This window comes from Procambarus clarkii, chromosome 31 (genome assembly GCF_040958095.1).
Source record: "Procambarus clarkii isolate CNS0578487 chromosome 31, FALCON_Pclarkii_2.0, whole genome shotgun sequence".
Taxonomy (NCBI): Eukaryota; Metazoa; Arthropoda; class Malacostraca; order Decapoda; family Cambaridae; genus Procambarus; species Procambarus clarkii.
Window position 1 is genome coordinate 33,184,886 of NC_091180.1, and position 22,027 is coordinate 33,206,912.

At 49.3% G+C, this 22,027-nt stretch overlaps 1 protein-coding gene across 1 annotated transcript; it reads left to right on the forward strand.

The window, feature by feature from the left end:
• The first annotated feature begins 688 nt into the window (after positions 1–688).
• Positions 689–16,258, forward strand: LOC123758878 (uncharacterized PE-PGRS family protein PE_PGRS54-like). The gene is made up of 17 exons (XM_069334267.1): positions 689–759; positions 2,036–3,093; positions 3,224–3,275; positions 3,464–4,285; positions 4,654–5,335; positions 5,421–6,101; positions 6,243–6,760; positions 6,889–7,491; positions 7,596–8,054; positions 9,011–9,297; positions 9,431–9,539; positions 10,179–10,878; positions 11,052–11,606; positions 11,705–11,736; positions 11,795–12,231; positions 13,871–14,445; positions 16,118–16,258. The coding sequence occupies exons 1-17, from the start codon at positions 689–691 to the stop codon at positions 16,256–16,258; spliced, it is 7,782 nt and encodes a 2,593-aa protein (XP_069190368.1).
• The last annotated feature ends 5,769 nt before the right edge of the window (positions 16,259–22,027 follow it).

The window sequence follows — 22,027 nt, forward strand, 5'->3', positions numbered from 1 at the left end:
GGGTGATGAGTAAGATGAGTTGGTATATAGCACTGAGAAGGGGTCAGGATAAGGATTTGGGATGGGACGGAGGGGAAGGAATGGTGCCCAACCACTTGTTGGGACGGTCGGGGATTGAACGGCGACCTGCATGAAGCGAGACCGTTGCCCTACCGTCCACCCCAAGCAGAGAGGCGTCTTAGTGTCTATCAAAGAGAATTTGTCTATCGGCCCGACTCACATCTTGTCAGGTACGGGCTGGGTCGGGCCAGGTGCGTCCGCCCAAGTGGCACACTTTTAGAAATATGCGCAGCTTTATGATTTAGGAATCATATAAGATCATGTAGGGGACTCATTCAGCATCATGTAGGGGACTCATTCAGCATCATGTTTGGGACTCATTCAGCATCATGTAGGGGACTCATTCAGCATCAGGTAGGGGACTCATTCAGCATCAGGTAGGGGACTCATTCAGCATCATGTAGGGGACTCATTCAGCATCATGTAGGGGACTTATTCAGCATCATGTAGGAGACTCATTCAGCATCATGTAGGGGACTCATTCAGCATCATGTAGGGGACTCATTCAGCATCATGTAGGAGACTCATTCAGCATCATGTAGGGGACTCATTCAGCATCATGTAGGGGACTCATTCAGCATCATGTAGGGGACTCATTCAGCATCATGTAGGGGACTCATTCAGCATCATGTTTGGGACTCATTCAGCATCATGTAGGGGACTCATTCAGCATCAGGTAGGGGACTCATTCAGCATCAGGTAGGGGACTCATTCAGCATCATGTAGGGGACTCATTCAGCATCATGTAGGGGACTCATTCAGCATCATGTAGGGGACTCATTCAGCATCATGTAGAGGACTCATTCAGCATCATGTAGGGGACTCAATCAGCATCATGTAGGGGACTCATTCAGCATCATGTAGGGGACTCATTCAGCATCATGTAGGTGGCATCAACATCAACAACATCAACAGGTGGCATCAACAGCGGTGGCGTCAACAACAGCGGTGGCGTCAACAACAGCGGTGGCGTCAACAACAGCGGTGGCGTCAACAACAGCGGTGGCGTCAACAACAGCGGTGGCGTCAACAACAGCGGTGGCGTCAACAACAGCGGTGGCGTCAACAACAGCGGTGGCGTCAACAACAGCGGTGGGGTCAAGAACAGCGGTGGCGTCAACAACAGCGGTGGCGTCAACAACAGCGGTGGCGTCAACAACAGCGGTGGCGTCAACAACAGCGGTGGCGTCAACAACAGCGGTGGGGTCAACAACAGCGGTGGCGTCAACAACAGCGGTGGCGTCAACAACAGCGGTGGGGTCAACAACAGCGGTGGCGTCAACAACAGCGGTGGCGTCAACAACAGCGGTGGCGTCAACAACAGCGGTGGCGTCAACAACAGCGGTGGCGTCAACAACAGCGGTGGCGTCAACAACAGCGGTGGCGTCAACAACAGCGGTGGCGTCAACAACAGCGGTGGGGTCAACAACAGCGGTGGCGTCAACAACAGCGGTAGCGTCAACAACAGCGGTGGGGTCAACAACAGCGGTGGCGTCAACAACAGCGGTGGCGTCAACAACAGCGGTGGCGTCAACAACAGCGGTGGCGTCAACAACAGCGGTGGCGTCAACAACAGCGGTGGCGTCAACAACAGCGGTGGCGTCAACAACAGCGGTGGGGTCAACAACAGCGGTGGCGTCAACAACAGTGGCAACAACAGCGGTGGCGTCAACAGTGGTGGCGTCAACACTGGTGGCAATAACAGCGGTGGCGTCAACAACAGTGGCAACAACAGCGGTGGCGTCAACAGTGGTGGCGTCAACAGCGGTGGCGTCAACAGCGGTGGCGTCAACAGCGGTGGCAACATCAGTAGTGGCAACAACAGCGGTGGCAACAACAGCGGTGGCGTCAACAATGGTGTCATCAACAGCGGTGGCGTCAACAGCAGTGGTAACAACAGCGGTGGCAACAACAGCGGTGGCGTCAACAGCGGTGGCAACAACAGCGATGGCAACAACAGCGGTGGCATCAACAGTGGTGGCCACAACAGTGGTGGCAACAACAGCGGTGGCGTCAACAGTGGTGGCAACAACAGTGGTGGCGTCAACAGTGGTAGCAACAACAGTGGTGGCAACAACAGTGGTGGCAATAACAGTGGTGGCAACAACAGTGGTGGCAACAACAGTGGTGGCAACAAAAGTGGTGGCAACAACAGTGGTGGCAACAACAGTGGTGGCAACAACAGTGGTGGCGTCAACAGTGGTCGCAATAACAGTGGTGGCAACAACAGTGGTGGCGTCAACAGTGGTCGCAATAACAGTGGTGGCAACAACAGTGGTGGCAACAACAGTGGTGGTGTAAACAGTGGTAGCAACAACAGCGGTGATGACAACAACGGTTGCATCAACAGTGGTTGCGTCAACAGCGGAAGCAAAAACAGCAGTGGCAACAACAGCGGTGGCAACAACAGTGGTAGTGTCAAAAACAGCGGAGTCATCAACAGCAGTATCAACAACAGCAGTGGCAACAACAGCGGTGGCGACAACAACGGTTGCATCAACAGTGGTGGCGTCAACAGCGGAAGAAAAACAGCAGTTGTAACAACAGCGGTGGCAACAACAGCGGTGGCAACAACAGCGGTGGCAACAACAGCGATGGCGACGACAACGGTGGCTTCAACAGTGGTCGAGTCAACAGCAGTGGCAAAACACACCGGTATCAACAACAGCGGTTGCAACAACAGCGGTGGCGTCAACTGTGGTGGCATCAAAAGTGGTGGCAACAACAGCTGTAGCGTCAACAGCAGTGGCAACAACAGCGGTGGCGTCAACTGTGGTGGCATCAAAAGTGGTGGCAACAACAGCGGTAGCGTCAACAGCAGTGGCAACAACAGCGGTGGCGTCAACAGTGGTGGCGTCAACAATGGTGGCATCAACAGCAGTGGCAACAACAGCGGTGGCAACAACAGCAGTGGCAACAACAGCGGTGGCGTCAACAGTGGTGCCGTCCACAATGGTGGCATCAACAGCGGTGGCGTCAACAACGGTGGCAACAACAGCGGTGGCAATAACAGCGGTGGCAACAACAGCCGAGGTAACAACAGCGGTGGCGTCAACAGCGGTGGCAACAACAGTGGTGGCCATAACAGCGGTGGCGTCAACAGCGGTGGCAACAACAGCGGTGGCAATAACAGCGGTGGCAATAATAACGGTGGCAACAACAGCGGTGGCAACAACAGCGGTGGCAATAACAGCAGTGGCAACAACAGCGGTGGCGTCAACAGCGGTGGCCACAACAGCGGTGGCAATAACAGCGGTGGCAACAACAGCGGTGACAACAACAGCAGTGGCAACAACAGCAGTGGCAACAACAGCGGTGGCAACAACAGCCGTGGCAACAACAGCGGTGGCGTCAACAGCGGTGGCAACAACAGTGGTGGCCATAACAGCGGTGGCGTCAACAGCGGTGGGAACAACAGCGGTGGCAACAACAGCGGTGGCAATAACAGCGATGGCAATAACAGCGGTGGCAACAACAGCGGTGGCAATAACAGCGGTGACAACAACAGCAGTGGCAACAACAGCGGTGGCGTCAACAGCGGTGGCAACAACAGTGGTGGCAACAACAGCGGTGGCGTCAACAGCGGTGGCAACACCAGCGGTGGCAACAACAGCGGTGGCGTCAACAGCGGTGGCAACAACCGCGGTGGTGTCACCAACAGCTTTGGCGTCAACAGTGGTGGCGTCCACAGCGGTGGCAACAACAGCGGTGGTGTCAATGGCAGTGGCAACAACAGCGGTGGCAACAACAGCGGTCTCAACAACAGCGGTTGTGTCAACAGCGGTGGCAACAACAGCGGTGGCAACAACAGGGGTGGCGTCAACAGCTGTGGCGTCAAGAGCAGTGGCAACAACAGCAATGGCGTCAACAGTGGTGGCGTCAACAGCAGTGGCAACAAGAGCAGTGGCAACAACAGCGGTGGCGTCAACAGCGGTGGCAACAACAGTGGTGGCAACAACAGCGGTGGCGTCAACAGCGGTGGCAACAACAGCGGTGGCAACAACAGCGGTGGCGTCAACAGCGGTGGCAACAACCGCGGTGGTGTCAACAACAGCTGTGGCGTCAACAGTGGTGGCGTCCACAGCGTGGCAACAACAGCGGTGGTGTCAATGGCAGTGGCCACAACAGCGGTGGCAACAACAGCGGTCTCAACAACAGCGGTGGCGTCAACAGCGGTGGCAACAAGAGCAGTGGCAACAACAGGGGTGGCGTCAACAGCTGTGGCGTCAAGAGCAGTGGCAACAACAGCGGTGGCGTCAACAGTGGTGGCGTCAACAGCAGTGGCAACAAGAGCAGTGGCAACAACAGCAGTGGCGTCAACAGTGGTGGTGTCAACAGCGGTGGCCACAACAGCGGTGGCAACAACAGTGGTGGCAATAAACGCAGTGGCAACAACAGCGGTGGCGTCAACAGCGGTGGCCACAACAGCGGTGGCCATAACAGCGGTGGCAACAACAGCGGTGACAACAACAGCAGTGGCAACAACAGCAGTGGCAACAACAGCGGTGGCAACAACAGCCGTGGCAACAACAGCGGTGGCGTCAACAGCGGTGGCAACAACAGTGGTGGCCATAACAGCGGTGGCGTCAACAGCGGTGGGAACAACAGCGGTGGCAACAACAGCGGTGGCAATAACAGCGATGGCAATAACAGCGGTGGCAACAACAGCGGTGGCAATAACAGCGGTGACAACAACAGCAGTGGCAACAACAGCGGTGGCGTCAACAGCGGGGGCAACAACAGTGGTGGCAACAACAGCGGTGGCGTCAACAGCGGTGGCAACAACAGCGGTGGCAACAACAGCGGTGGCGTCAACAGCGGTGGCAACAACCGCGGTGGTGTCACCAACAGCTTTGGCGTCAACAGTGGTGGCGTCCACAGCGGTGGCAACAACAGCGGTGGTGTCAATGGCAGTGGCAACAACAGCGGTGGCAACAACAGCGGGCTCAACAACAGCAGTTGTGTCAACAGCGGTGGCAACAACAGCAGTGGCAACAACAGGGGTGGCGTCAACAGCAGTGGCGTCAAGAGCAGTGGCAACAACAGCAATGGCGTCAACAGTGGTGGCTACAGCAGTGGCAACAAGAGCAGTGGCAACAACAGCGGTGGCGTCAACAGCGGTGGCAACAACAGTGGTGGCAACAACAGCGGTGGCGTCAACAGCGGTGGCAACAACAGCGGTGGCAACAACAGCGGTGGCGTCAACAGCGGTGGCAACAACCGCGGTGGTGTCAACAACAGCTGTGGCGTCAACAGTGGTGACGTCCACAGCGTGGCAACAACAGCGGTGGTGTCAATGGCAGTGGCAACAACAGCGGTGGCAACAACAGCGGTCTCAACAACAGCGGTGGCGTCAACAGCGGTGGCAACAAGAGCAGTGGGAACAACAGGGGTGGCGTCAACAGCTGTGGCGTCAAGAGCAGTGGCAACAACAGCGGTGGCGTCAATGTGGTGGCGTCAACAGCAGTGGCAACAAGAGCAGTGGCAACAACAGCAGTGGCGTCAACAGTGGTGGCGTCAACAGCGGTGACGTCAAAAGCGGTGGCAACAACAGCAGTGGCAACAACAGCGGTGGCAATAACAGCTGTGGCAATAACAGCTGTGGCAACAACAGCAGTGGGAACAACAGCGGTGGCGTCAACAGTGGTGGCGTCAACAGCGGTGACGTCAAAAGCGGTGGCAACAACAGCAGTGGCAACAACAGCGGTGGCAATATCTGCATTGGCAATAACAGCTGTGGCAACAACAGCGGTGGCGTCAACAGCGGTGGCAACAACAGCGGTGGCAATAACAGCGGTGGCAACAATAGCGGGAGCGTCAACAGCGGTGGCAACAACAGCGGTGGCAACACCAGCGGTGGCGTCAAAAGCGGTGGCAACAACAGCGGTGGCAACAACAGTAGTGGCAACAACAGCAGTGGCAACAACAGCGGTGCCGTCAACAACGGTGGCAATAACAGCGGTGGCAGCAACGGCAGTGGCAACAACAGCGGTGGCGTCAACAGCGGTGGCAATAACAGCGGTGGCAACAAAAGCGGTGGCGTCAACAGCGGTGGCAACAACAGCGGTGGCGTCAACAGCGGTGGCAACAACAGCGGTGGCAACAACAGCGGTGGCGTCAACAGCGGTGGCAACAACAGCGGTGGCAACAACAGTGGTGGCCATAACAGCAGTGGCGTCAAGAGCGGTGGCAACAACAGCGGTGGCAACAACAGTGGTGGCAATGACAGCGGTGGCAATAACAGCGGTGGCAACAACAGCGGTGGCAATAACAGCGGTGACAACAACAACAGTTGCAACAACAGCGGTGGCGTCAACAGCGGTGGCAACAGCAGCGGTGGCAATAACAGCGGTGGCAACAACAGCAGTGGCAACAACAGCGGTGGCGTCAACAGCGGTGGCAACAACAGAGGTGGCAACAACAGCGGTGGCGTCAACAGCGGTGACAACAACAGCGGTGGCAACAACAGCTGTTGCAACAACAGCGGTAGCGTAAACAGCGGTGGCGTAAACAGCGGTGGCAACAACAGCGGTGGCAACAACAGCGGTGGCATCAACAGCAGTGCAACAACAGCGGTGGCAACAACAACGGTGGCGTCAACAGCGGAGGCCACAACACCGGTGTCAACAACAACGGTGGCGTCAACAGCGGTGGCAACAACAGTGGTGGCGTCAACAGCGGTGGCAACAACAGCGGTGGCGTCAACAGCGGTGGCATCAACAGTGGTGGCGTCAACAGCGGTGGCAACAACAGTGGTGGCGTCAACAGCGGTGGCAAAAACAGCGGTGGCAACAACAGCGGTGGCAACAACAGCTGTGGCAACAACAGCGGTGGCAACAACAGCGGTGGCAACAGCAGTGGTGGCAGCAACAGCGGTGGCGTCAACAGCGGTGGCAACAACGGTGGTGGCATCAACAGTGGTGGCAACAATTGCGGTGGCAACAACAGTGGTGGCATCCACAGCGGTGGCATCAACAGCGGTGGCAACAACGGTGGTGGCATCAACAGCGGTGGCAACAACAGCAGTGACAACAACAACGGTGGCAACAACAGTGGTGGCAACAACAGCGCGGTGGCATCAACAGCGGTGGCAAAAACAGCGGTGGCAACAACAGTGGTGGCAACAACAGTGGTGGCAACAACAGCGGTGGTGTCAACAGCGGTGGCAACAACAGTGGTGACAACAACAGCAGTGGCGTCAACAACGGTGGCAACAACAGCGGTGGCAACAACAGCGGTGGCGTCAACAGCGGTGGCAACAACAGCTGTGGCGTCAACAGTGGTGTCAACAACAGCTGTGGCGTCCACAGCAGTGGCAACAACAGCGGTGGTGTCAATGGCAGTAGCAACAACAGCGGTCTCAACAACAGCAGTAGCGTCAACAGCGGTGGCATCAACAGCAGTGGCAACAACAGCGGTGGCAACAACAACGTTGGCGTCAACAGCGGAGGCAACAACAGCGGTGTCAACAACAGCGGTGGCGTCAACAGTGGTGGCGTCAACAGCGGTGGCAACAACAGTGGTGGCGTCAACAGCGGTGGCAACAACAGTGGTGGCGTCAACAGCGGTGGCAAAAACAGCGGTGGCAACAACAGTGGTGGCGTAAACAGTGGTGGCAACAACAGCGCTGGCAACAACAGCGGTAGCAACAACAGTGGTGGTAACAACAGCGGTGGCAACCACAGCGGTGGCAACAACAGCTGTGGCAACAACAGCGGTGGCAACAACAGCGGTGGCAACAACAGTGGTGGCATCAACAGTGGTGGCAACAATTGCGGTGGCAACAACAGTGGTGGCATCCACAGCGGTGGCATCAACAGCGGTGGCAACAACGGTGGTGGCATCAACAGCGGTGGCAACAACAGCAGTGACAACAACAACGGTGGCAACAACAGTGGTGGCAACAACAGCGCGGTGGCATCAACAGCGGTGGCAAAAACAGCGGTGGCAACAACAGTGGTGGCAACAACAGTGGTGGCAACAACAGCGGTGGTGTCAACAGCGGTGGCAACAACAGTGGTGACAACAACAGCGGTGGCGTCAACAGCGGTGGCAACAACAGCGGTGGCAACAACAGCGGTGGCGTCAACAGCGGTGGCAACAAACGCGGTGGTCTCAACAACAGCTGTGGTGTCAACAGTGGTGGCGTCCACAGCAGTGGCAACAACAGCGGTGGTGTCAATGACAGTAGCAACAACAGCGGTCTCAACAACAGCGGTGGCGTCAACAGCGGTGGCAACAACAGCAGTGGCAACAACAGGGGTGGCGTCAACAGCGGTGGCGTCAAGAGCAGTGGCAACAACAGCGGTGGCGTCAACAGTGGTGGCGTCAACAGCAGTGGCAACAACAGCAGTGGCAACAACAGCGGTGGCGTCAACAGTGGTGGCGTCAACAGCGGTGACGTCAAAAGCGGTGGCAACAACAGCAGTGGCAACAACAGCTGTAGCAATAACAGCTGTGGCAATAACAGCTGTGGCAACAACAGCAGTGGCAACAACAGCGGTGGCGTCAACAGCGGTGGCAACAACAGCGGTGGCAACCACAGCGGTGGCAACAGCAGCAGTGGCAACAACAGCGGTGGCGTCAACAGCGGTGGCAACAACAGCGGTGGCAACAACAGTGGTGGCAACAACAGCAGTGGCAACAACAGCGGTGGCGTCAACAACGGTGGCAATAACAGCGGTGGCAGCAACGGCAGTGGCAACAACAGCGGTGGCGTCAACAGCGGTGGCAATAACAGCGGTGGCAACAACAGCGGTGGCGTCAACAGCTGTGGCAACAACAGCGGTGGCGTTCACAGCGGTGGCAACAACAGCGGTGGTGTCAACAGCGGTGGCAACAACAGCGGTGGCGTCAACAGCGTTGGTAACAACAGCGGTGGCAACAACAGTGGTGGCAACAACAGCAGTGGCAACAACAGCGGTGGCGTCAACAACGGTGGCAACAACAGCGGTGGCAATAACAGCGGTGGCAACAACAGCAGTGGCAACAACAGCGGTGGCGTCAACAGCATTGGCAACAACAGTGGTGGCCATAACAGCGGTGGGGTCAACAGCGGTGGCAACAACAGCGGTGGCAACAACAGCGGTGGCAATAACAGCGGTGGCAATAACAGCGGTGGCAACAACAGCGGTGGCAATAACAACGGTGACAACAACAGCAGTTGCAACAACAGCGGTGGCGTCAACAGCGGTGGCAACAACAGTGGTGGCAACAACAGCGGTGGCGTCAACAACGGTGGCAACAACAGCGGTGGCAACAACAGCTGTTGCAACAACAGCGGTGGCGTCAACAGCGGTGGCAACAACAGCGGTGGCAACAACAGCGGTGGCATCAACAGCAGTGGCAACAACAGCGGTGGCAACAACAGCGGTGGCGTCAACAGTGGAGGCAACAACAGCGGTGTCAACAACAGCGGTGGCATCAACAGTGGTGGCGTCAACAGCGGTGGCAAAAAAGCGGTGGCAACAACAGTGGTGGCAACAACAGCGTGGCAACAACAGTGGTGGTAACAACAGCGGTGGCAACAACAGCGGTGGCAACAACAGCTGTGGCAACAACAGCGGTGGCAACAACAGCGGTGGCAACAACAGTGGTGGCAACAACAGCGGCAGCGTCAACAGCGGTGGCAACAACAGCGGTGGCGTCAACAGCGGTGGCAACAACAGCGGTGGCAACAACAGCGGTGGCAACAGCAGCAGTGGCAACAACAGCGGTGGCGTCAACAGCGGTGGCAACAACAGCGGTGGCAACAACAGTGGTGTCAACAACAGCAGTGGCAACAACAGCGGTGGCGTCAACAGCGGTGGCAATAACAGCGGTGGCAGCAACGGCAGTGGCAACAACAGCGGTGGCGTCAACAGCGGTGGCAATAACAGCGGTGGCAACAACAGCGGTGGCGTCAACAGCGGTGGCAACAACAGCGGTGGCGTCAACAGCGGTGGCAACAACAGCGGTGGTGTCAACAGCAGTGGCAACAACAGCGGTGGCAACAACAGCGGTGGCGTCAACAGCGGTGGCAACAACAGCGGTGGCAACAACAGTGGTGGCAACAACAGCAGTGGCAACAACAGCGGTGGCGTCAACAACGGTGGCAACAACAGCGGTGGCAATAACAGCGGTGGCAACAACAGCAGTGGCAACAACAGCGGTGGCGTCAACAGCGGTGGCAACAACAGTGGTGGCCATAACAGCGGTGGGGTCAACAGCGGTGGCAACAACAGCGGTGGCAACAACAGCAGTGGCAACAACAGTGGTGGCAACAACAGCGGTGGCAACAACAGCGGTGGCAATATCAGCGGTGGCAATAACAGCGGTGGCAACAACAGCAGTGGGAACAACAGTGGTGGCAACAACAGCGGTGGCAACAACAGTGGTGGCAATAACAGCGGTGGCAATAACAGCGGTGGCAACAACAGCGGTGGCAATAACAACGGTGACAACAACAGCAGTTGCAACAACAGCGGTGGCGTCAACAGCGGTGGCAACAACAGCGGTGGCAATAACAGCGGTGGCAACAACAACGGTGGCGTCAGCAGCGGAGGCAACAACAGCGGTGTCAACAACAGCGGTGGCATCAACAGTGGTGGCGTCAACAGCGGTGGCAAAAAAAGCGGTGGCAACAACAGTGGTGGCGTTAACAGTGGTGGCAACAACAGCGGTGGCAACAACAGCGGTGGCAACAACAGTGGTGGAGTCAACGGCGGTGGCAAAAAAAGCGGTGGCAATAACAGTGATGGCGTTAACAGCTGTGGCAACAACAGCGGTGGCAACAACAGCGGTGGCAACAACAGTGGTGGCAACAACAACAGCGGTGGCGTTAACAGCGGTGGCAACAACGGTAGTGGCATCAACAGTGGTGGCAACAATTGCGGTGGCAACAACAGTGGTGGCATCCACAGCGGTGGCATCAACAGCGGTGGCAACAACGGTGGTGGCATCAACAGCGGTGGCAACAACAGCAGTGACAACAACAACTGTGGCAACAACAGTGGTGGCAACAACAGCGCGGTGGCATCAACAGCGGTGGCAAAAACAGCGGTGGCAACAACAGTGGTGGCAACAACAGTGGTGGCAACAACAGCGGTGACAACAACAGCGGTGACAACAACAGCGGTGACAACAACAGCGGTGGCAACAACAGTGGTGGCAACAACAGCGGTGGCGTCAACAGCGGTGGCAACAACGGTGGTGGCAACAACAGAGGTGATAACAACAGCGGTGACAACGACAGTGGTGGCATCAACAGCGGTGGCATCAACAGCGGTGGCATCAACAGTGGTGGCAACAACAGCGGTGGCAACAACGGTGGCAACAACAGCGGTGACAACAACAGTGGTGGCATCAACAGCGGTGGCATCAACAGCGGTGGCATCAACAGTGGTGGCAACAACAGCGGTGGCAACAATGGTGGCATCAACAGCGGTGGCAACAACGGTGGCAACAACAGCGGTGGCATCAACAGTGGTGGCAATAACGGCGGTGGCAACAACAGCGGTGGCATCAACAGCGGTGGCAACAACAGCGGAGGCAACAACAGCGGTGGCGTCAACAGCGGTGGCAACAACAGCGGTGGCAACAACAGCGGTGGCAACAACAGAGGTGACAACAACAGCGGTGACAACAACAGCGGTGACATCAACAGCGGTGGCAACAACAGCGGTGGCAACAACAGCGGTGACATCAACAGCGGTGGCAACAACAGCGGTGGCAACAACAGCGGTGGCAACAACAGCGGTGGCAACAACAGCGGTGACAGCAACAGCGGTGGCAACAACAGCGGTGGCAACAACAGCGGTGGCATCAACAACGGTGGCAACAAGAGCGGTGGCGTCAACAGCGGTGGCAACAACAGCGGTGGCAACAACAGCGGTGGCAACAACAGCGGTGACAACAACAGCGGTGGCAACAACAGCGGTGGCAACAACAGCGGTGGCATCTACAACGTTGGCAACAAGAGCGGTTGCGTCAACAGCGGTGGCAACAACAGCGTTGGCAGCAACAGCGGTGGCATCACCAACGGTGGCAACAAGAGCGGTTGCGTCAACAGCGGTGGCAACAACAGCGGTGGCAACAACAGCGGTGACAACAACAGCGGTGACAACAACAGCGGTGACAACAACAGCGGTGGCAACAACAGCGGTGACAACAACAGCGGTGGCAACAACAGCGGTGACAACAACAGCGGTGGCGTCAACAGCGGTGGCAACAACAGCGGTGGCAACAACAGCGGTGGCGTCAACAGCGGTGGCAACAACAGCGGTGGCAACAACAGCGGTGGCATCAACAGCGGTGGCGTCAACAGCGGTGGCAACAACAGCGGTGGCAACAACAGCGGTGGCAACAACAGCGGTGACAACAACAGCGGTGGCAACAACAGCGGTGGCAACAACAGCGGTGGCAACAACAGCGGTGGCAACAACAGCGGTGGCATCAACAGCGGTGGCAACAACAGCGGTGACATCAAATGACAACGGTAATAATTATAACAAATATAAAATCGTATTAAAAATATGATTTATTTAATCAATAAATAAAATATTTAAAAATATTTTATTATTAAAGAATTATTATTAATAATTTATTATTATTTTTTTCAGGAAGCAACGCCTATGTACAATCTTAATTATCGCTATATTAACTATAACAATTATCCCAATTATAATTATATAATTATACAATTATAGTAATTAATATATTAAACAATTATTGCAATTTTCTACAATTATAACAATATAAACAATTATAGTAATATAACAACATATATACAATTATTGCAACATATGAACAACCGAAAAAAATTATATATAATTTCAATAAGAAATAAACAATTATTGCAATATATATACAAATATAGGAACATATATTTACAATTATAACAAACAATTGTAACATATATAAACAATTATAACAAACAATTGTAACATTTATAAACAATTATAACAAACAATTGTAACATATATAAACAATTATAACAAACAATTGTAACATATATAAACAATTATAACAAACAATTGTAACATTTATAAACAATTATAACAAACAATTGTAACATTTATAAACAATTATAACAAACAATTGTAACATATATAAACAATTATAACAAACAATTGTAACATTTATAAACAATTATAACAAACAATTGTAACATTTATAAACAATTATAACAAACAATTATAGCAATATTAAAAATTATAAACACATATAATTACAGCAACATATAAACTTATGTAACGCATAAACAATTATACAATTATAACAATAAGAAGAATTATTACTACATATCATAGCAACATATAAACAATTATAGCAACAAATAAACAATTATAGCACCATATAAAAAATTATTGCAACATATAAACAATTATAGCAACATATAAACAATTATAGCAACATATAAACAATTATAGCAACATATAAACAATTATAGCAACAAATAAACAATTATAGCAACATATAAGCAATTATAGCAACATATAAACAATTATAGCAACATATAAACAATTATAGCAACATATAAACAATTATAGAAACATATAAACAATTATAGCAACATATAAACAATCATAGAAACATATAAACAATTATAGCAACATATAAACAATTATAGCAACATATAAACAATTATAGCAACAAATAAACAATTATAGAGACATATAAACAATTATAGCAACACATAACAAATATAAAAATATACAAACAATGATACAACATAAATGCAATAAAAGCAACAATATAAACAGTTAAAGCAACATATAAAGTGAAAGCATTATATAAGCAATTATAACAGAAACAAATACTGCAATTACAGAAACAATTGCGACAACTACAGTAACAATTAGTGCAACTTCAGTAACAATCGTTGCAACTACAGTAACAATTGCAGCAACTACAGTAACGATTGTTTCAACTACAGTAACAATTTCTGCAGCTACAGTAACAATTGCAGCAACTAAAGTAACAATTACTGCAACAACAGTAACAATTGCAGCAACTAAAGTAACAATTTCTGCAACAACAGTAACAATTGCAGCAACTACAGTAACAATTGCTGCAACTACAGTAACAATTAGTGCAACTACAGTAACAATTAGTGCAACTACAGTAACAATTAGTGCAACTACAGTAACAATTTCTGCAGCTACAGTAACAATTGCAGCAACTAAAGTAACAATTACTGCAACAACAGTAACAATTGCAGCAACTACAGTAACATTTGCTGCAACTACAGTAACAATTAGTGCAACTACAGTAACAATTGCAGCAACTACAGTAGCAATTGCTGCAATTACAGCAACAATTGTTGCGGCCACAGTAACAATTACTGCAACAACAGTAACAATTGTTGCAACTACAGTACCAATTTCGGCAATTACAGTACCAATGGTACTGTTGAAAATAGCAACACTAACAACAGAAACTGAAGATAACACTAACAACAGAAACATAAAATAACACGGACAACGAGAACAGAAGATAATAACACGGACAACGAGAACAGAAGATAATAACACGGACAACGAGAACAGAAGATAATAACACGGACAACGAGAACATAAGATAACAACACGAACAACAGGAACCGAAGATTACAACACGAACAACAGGAACCGAAGATAACAAGTAACAATATGAAGATATCAGAGAGCAGCAACACGAGCAACAACATCACACATAAGATAACAACAGGAACAGTCCGTAACATCATGAGGAACAGCGGGAAGAGGAGCAAGAAGCACTTAGATCAGCAGTTGCGGGCGAGATGCCTCCCTCCCTGGCCGCGTGGCGCCCTCCCCGGGCGGGCAGACGAGCAAGGGCGGGAAAAGAGTGAGCGCGAATGAGCGCGAGTGACCGCGAAAGCGTCCTGAGCCGGCTTCCCCCCGCCCGTCTGCGGGGAGGGGCTCACCGACACGCCGGAAAGCATGTCTTGCATGCAATTGGTCAGCTGCAGGTCTCTGCAAGCCATTGGTCTAGGTGTTTAAGTGGGTGGGTGGGGGTGGACCTCGTAGCTAGCCTCCTTGTGGGCGGCGCTTGAGCGTTAGGGGTGAAAGACAGGTGTTTTCTGTTGTAAAAGTGGGTTTTACCTTCCTGTGGCTTGACACTATCCTCTCTCGGTCATTTGATCTAAGGCATTGTTAATGCCCAACAGTGTATGTATTTTTTTGGTCCATGTTTTCTTAAAGTAGCTTAAATGGATCAGAGGCTTCGCTTCTTTTATGGACCTGAAAGTATTTGATGATTCTTCATCTCCTACAGAAGATCTGAGCTATAATCCTCTATGGAGTGGAACAGAAAAATCCTATTCACTTATAATAGAAGTTGTTCATCTTTATGAACAAGATTTTGTATTACAAAAGTGAAATTACGTCACGATTTCTGAGATTGGAGAACTGATACGTGAAACTGTTGTGGCTCTAGACACGTCTTTCCTGAATAACGGTAAATGTTTTTTTGTCAGTCTTGAAAATTTGTGTTAGGTTACTTTGCGTTCCGTAAAGCTGAGGGTGAGGTAAGCTGAAGGTGAGGTAAGCTGAAGGTGAGGTAAGCTGAAGGTGAGGTAAGCTGAAGGTGAGGTAAGCTGAAGGTGAGGTAAGCTGAAGGTGAGGTAAGCTGAAGGTGAGGTAAGCTGAAGGTGAGGTAAGCTGAAGGTGAGGTAAGCTGAAGGTGAGGTAGGAAGGTGATGAAGTGGACTGTAAGAGATGCAGGTGGAAGTGGATTTAGATAACATGGGTCTTAGGCTTTGTTTTTGGGCGGACACGGGTATGCTATCGGGTATCTAAACATCACTACCAAAACGCTGCTTCCACCGAACAACCCTGAGGGTGCAATGTTCTTCAGCACAGGAGCTGAATGCAGCTGTAAAACTTCTTCATTTACTGAAAGAATTTGTTGCATCACGGAAAAATATGTTGGACGAGTTTGAAAGGAATGGCATCACAAGCATGGTGCATCAACCTCCGAGGAAGTTGATGCACCAACAACTCTTCTTTTTTACATCAGTAAAAAACGTAAAAAAAAATCGTAAAAATAAAACTACTTTTTTTATTTACGTTTTCAGGATGTTGATCCTGAGAACGCAAGCACAGAACGCAATGCTAAAATTCAAATTGATGATGGACCAGCTCAAGAAACTAAGTTCTCAGGCTCGGCTCTTGAACCATTTAATCATCTGTTTTCTACTTGTCATTGGTCGCTATGAAGTATGTAGTCATGTCAACTCTTTCTGCATTTGAAGAAATGCACCAGGCTACACATTACCTAATTTCTTGCTATCCTAAGCTTCTGGGACCTAAACTAATTGTAACTGCAGCTGATCATGAAACTAAATGTAGTAATGCACTGAACATGTTTAAAAAAACTGTGTCAAACAATCTTTCTTCACTCTTTTCATATATATAATATATATATATATATATATATATATATATATATATATATATATATATATATATATATATATATATATATATATATATATATATATATATATATATAATGTCGTACCTAGTAGCCAGAACGCACTTCTCAGCCTACTATGCAAGGCCCAATTTGCCTAATAAGCCAAGTTTTCCTGAAATAATATATTTTCTCTAATTTTTTTCTTATGAAATGATAAAGCTACCCATTTCATTAAGTATGAGATCAATTTTTTTTATTGGAGTTAAAATTAACGTAGATATATGACCGAACCTAACCAACCCTACCTAACCTAACCTAACCTATCTTTATAGGTTAGGATAGGTTAGGTAGCCGAAAAAGTTAGGTTAGGTTAGGTTAGGTAGGTTAGGTAGTCGAAAAACTATTAATTCATGAAAACTTGGCTTATTAGGCAAATCGGGCCTTGCATAGTTAGCTGAGAAGTGCGTTCTGGCTACTAGGTACGACATATATATATATATATATATATATATATATATATATATATATATATATATATATATATATATATATATATATATATATATATATATATATATACCGCTGTTGGTAAAGTGAGGGGAAAAGGTGACTGGAAATCGAGGTGAACGATGTGAACACGTGGTGCATCATTTCAGCTGGAAGATTCCCACTTTTTTTTATCTTTATTTAAAAAAATACAATATAAATTACATATACATAAGTGTTACAAGGCAATTATACATTACAATAGATTCCCACTGAACGTACTTGGAGAGCATGTGGAGCCAAGCCTAATGGGGAGCTTTTTGTTCGTTGTGCATGTAAATATTTTGGGTGTTGTTGGCACGATGTCTGTAATGTTAATGTCTTCTCGCAGACATAATAACACAGGATAAAACTCCCCCCACACACACCTGTATGTGATACACAAGTGTGTGGGCGGGGTTTGAATCCTATGGTGATTGTCCTAATATAGTCAGATCGAGTTGAGTCCACAAATGGGATAGAGAGCTTGAATGGTCCCTAAGCCTTGATGGATGGCTTGGGGGAACTATTCGGCTCAGCTGGGACCATCCGGTGGGTGGAACGTGTACACGGGGGGAGCAAGAGGAGGCAGTAGGAAGAAGGATGTGTGGGAGGGCTGAGTGTAGGGAGAGGTGGAGCAGTGGGAGGACGGGGAAGGTGGGAAGGAAAGAAGAGGTGAATGGAGAAGGAAATGCGGAACAGGCAGAGGACGGGGGAGGGGAAAGGGAGGGTGACACTGTTGTTTAAATATTAAGTTTGCATTCACGTTTTTTTTTTTATTAATACATGAGGTACATTTGCATTTATGCGCGTTGCTTTCAAGCATAAAGCTTCCCAGTAAAAATGTTTGGAGGAAATTTCATAACTGTCTTCAAAATACTAATTAATTATATCGATGAACTATGTCTTGGGAAGAGAAGTGGAGCCCAGGAACTAGCTCCTGTCCCTCGACTTCATCCGAAGTAACTATATTTTAAATTTAATTTAAATCGGATGTATTCTTGGAAAATTAAGATGTGCCTCCATCCTTCAGTGCAGCAGGACGTACTAGGATTTTCTTCCATTCGCAGACGTGCACCATGTCGAGCCAATATGGAGAGCAGAGGACCTTTGGGAACACGTGAGGAGAAGCCTAGTGAGCCTTAGGAAGGTGTTTTGTATCAGTTGGTCAAGAGTAGCAGAAGTTTTAATTTTAGCTTCACGTCGAATCTTTTTTGAATCACGAGCGTGGCTGTACAGGACCATTCAAGTTCAAGTATGTTTATTAAGACAAGAAAAAAATACATTTACAAGGGATAGAGTAGCTTAGGCTATTTCTACCCCCTCCCCTGCAAGACCATTCAGTTCGGAGTTGTGTTGAACTTAACGTGTATGATGGGGCTTGGCAGACGATGTAATAAAGTTACCTGGACAGGTTCATGGTTCAAGGTAGTCGAGTCTATTAAAGCTCTTGGGATTTGCTGGTGTAAAACATATGGAACAACATTGGTTACGAATTGGCAAGTACTATGTGGGAATATAATAGTTGCAACGAATATGTTGCTAATTGACCCAGTTTCAAAAGGCTGTAATAATCAATTGCAAAAATTGTCTAAAGTGTGGTATTTGTCTCACAGCTTTCCAATAAACAAGAAAAGTGCTATGGAAATTGACAAAACTATTTTTAGATATGTATGGTATGGTAGACACCAACCAATTAAACGGACTACTCTATGTAAAGGCAAGAAAAACGGTGGAATAGGAATATTGAATGTGTACCATAAGTCATTGGTAATCTTATGTGTTACCCTTAGAAATAAGATAATGCAGAGGAATAGTGTAAATGTCCTAGGACATTACTTTTGTACATTACGTGTTAGCTACTTGATACATATGCCAGAGTATACTGACCTTGATACATATGCCAGAGTATACTGACCTTGATACATATGCCAGAGTATACTGACCTTGATACATATGCCAGAGTATACTGACCTTGATACATATGCCAGAGTATACTGACCTTGATACATATGCCAGAGTATACTGACCTTGCCTTTATTTCACCGCACTTTTATTCATGTGCAATTGATGTTCTCAGGCGGATTTGTAATATTGAAAGTTTTTTAATGATGAACAGTAAACAAGTGTATGATGTTACACTACCAAATATAGTTCCTAGAGTAGAGGAGGCATATCCACTCTTTATCTGGCAAGTAATATGGGCAAACCTTCATGTTAAATATATTGCTCCAAAACAACGTGAGCTGTTGTATCGCTATATTCATGAGACCTTCCCTACTAATGATAGGTTGTTGATGTTGGGCATTAAGGACAACAATAGGTGTGACCAATGTACAGAAATTGAAAATAATATGCATATATTTTATTTCTGTAAGCAGAAAGTTGTTCTTGTAAACTGGATTAGAGACACTCTTAAAGCTTTATGTGCACCAAGTATTAGAGTGGAGTTAATGAGGTTTTTAATGTTTCATATTGACATAAAATGCAAGAAAATTAAGAATACAATAATTATGCTACTTTCTGATTACATTTTTTGTGTGTGTGGATAGGCAGGCAGGAGGGTTACTGTGTGTGTGGATAGGCAGGCAGGAGGGTTACTGTGTGTGTGGATAGGCAGGCAAGAGGGTTACTGTGTGTGGATAGGCAGGCAGGAGGGTTACTGTGTGTGGATAGGCAGGCAGGAGGGTTACTGTGTGTGGATAGGCTGGCAGGAGGGTTACTGTGTGTGGATAGGCAGGCAGGAGGGTTACTGTGTGTGGATAGGCAGGCAGGAGGGTTACTGTGTGTGGATAGGCTGGCAGGAGGGTTACTGTGTGTGGATAGGCAGGCAGGAGGGTTACTGTGTGTGGATAGGCAGGCAGGAGGGTTACTGTGTGTGGATAGGCAGGCAGGAGGGTTACTGTGTGTGGATAGGCAGGCAGGAGGGTTACTGTGTGTGGATAGGCAGGCAAGAGGGTTACTGTGTGTGGATAGGCAGGCAGGAGGGTTACTGTGTGTGGATAGGCAGGCAGGAGGGTTACTGTGTGTGGATAGACAGGCAGGAGGGTTACTGTGTGTGGATAGGCAGGCAGGAGGGTTACTGTGTGTGGATAGACAGGCAGGAGGGTTACTGTGTGGGGATAGGCAGGCAGGAGGGTTACTGTGTGTGGATAGGCTGGCAGGAGGGTTACTGTGTGTGGATAGGCAGGCAGGAGGGTTACTGTGTGGGGATAGGTAGGCAGGAGGGTTACTGTGTGTGGATAGGCAGGCAGGAGGGTTACTGTGTGGGGATAGGCAGGCAGGAGGGTTACTGTGTGTGGATAGACAGGCAGTAGGATTACTGTGTGGGGATAGGCAGGCAGGAGGGTTACTGTGTGTGGATAGACAGGCAGGAGGGTTACTGTGTGGGGATAGGCAGGCAGGAGGGTTACTGTGTGTGGATAGGCAGGCAGGAGGGTTACTGTGTGGGGATAGGCAGGCAGGAGGGTTACTGTGTGTGGATAGACAGGCAGTAGGGTTACTGTGTGGGGATAGGCAGGCAGGAGGGTTACTGTGTGGGGATAGGCAGGCAGTAGGGTTACTGTGTGTGGATAGGCAGGCAGGAGGGTTACTGTTTGTGGATAGACAGGCAGGAGGGTTACTGTGTGTGGACAGACAGGCAGGAGGGTTACTGTGTGTGGATAGACAGGCAGTAGGGTTACTGTGTGTGGATAGACAGGCAGGAGGGTTACTGTGTGGGGATAGGCAGGCAGGAGGGTTACTGTGTGTGGATAGACAGGCAGGAGGGTTACTGTGTGTGGATAGGCAGGCAGGAGGGTTACTGTGTGTGGATAGGCTGGCAGGAGGGTTACTGTGTGTGGATAGGCAGGCAGGAGGGTTACTGTGTGTGGATAGGCAGGCAGGAGGGTTACTGTGTGTGGATAGGCAGGCAGGAGGGTTACTGTGTGGGGATAGACAGGCAGTAGGGTTACTGTGTGGGGATAGACAGGCAGGAGGGTTACTGTGTGTGGATAGGCAGGCAGGAGGGTTACTGTGTGTGGATAGACAGGCAGGAGGGTTACTGTGTGTGGATAGGCAGGCAGGAGGGTTACTGTGTGTGGACAGACAGGCAGTAGGGTTACTGTGTGTGGATAGACAGGCAGTAGGGTTACTGTGTGTGGATAGACAGGCAGGAGGGTTACTGTGTGTGGATAGGCAGGCAGTAGGGTTACTGTGTGTGGATAGACAGGCAGGAGGGTTACTGTGTGTGGATAGGCAGGCAGGAGGGTTACTGTGTGTGGATAGGCAGGCAGTAGGGTTACTGTGTGGGGATAGGCAGGCAGGAGGGTTACTGTGTGTGGATAGGCAGGCAGTAGGGTTACTGTGTGTGGATAGGCAGGCAGTAGGGTTACTGTGTGGGGATAGGCAGGCAGGAGGGTTACTGTGTGTGGATAGGCAGGCAGTAGGGTTACTGTGTGTGGATAGGCAGGCAGTAGGGTTACTGTGTGTGGATAGGCAGGCAGTAGGGTTACTGTGTGTGGATAGGCAGGCAGTAGGGTTACTGTGTGGGGATAGACAGGCAGTAGGGTTACTCAGTAGACAAAATATTTAAGTTCTTGCGAGGCAGGATCAGGTATAACATTTGGGGTTTACGGCTCATGCTCGGTGATGATATGGGAAATTTGTTTACTGAGAATTATATAAAATATATATATAAAGGTAATAATTTCCCCTGTAAATTAATGTAAACATAATCTCCAATTTTGTAAATCATTTAAAGAAAAATAAGTATAACATTTAGGGGTTTTTAAAGTTTATGTTCTGTGATAATGAAACACGTTTACTGAGAATTATACTACTGTATATGTAATGTAGTACTGCCTTGTAAAACTTATGTATGTATGATTTATATTGTATTTTATTAAATAAAGATAGAAAAAATGTCTGCATAGCCTACTCACGATGATTCAGCTAACTTGGAAAAGCTTTCTTTATAATGTTTGAGGGATCCACAGCCTACTATTGCTAAAAGTTCCACGAGAAGGGATCCTGTAACAGCCAACTTAAGGGCTACAGTGATATT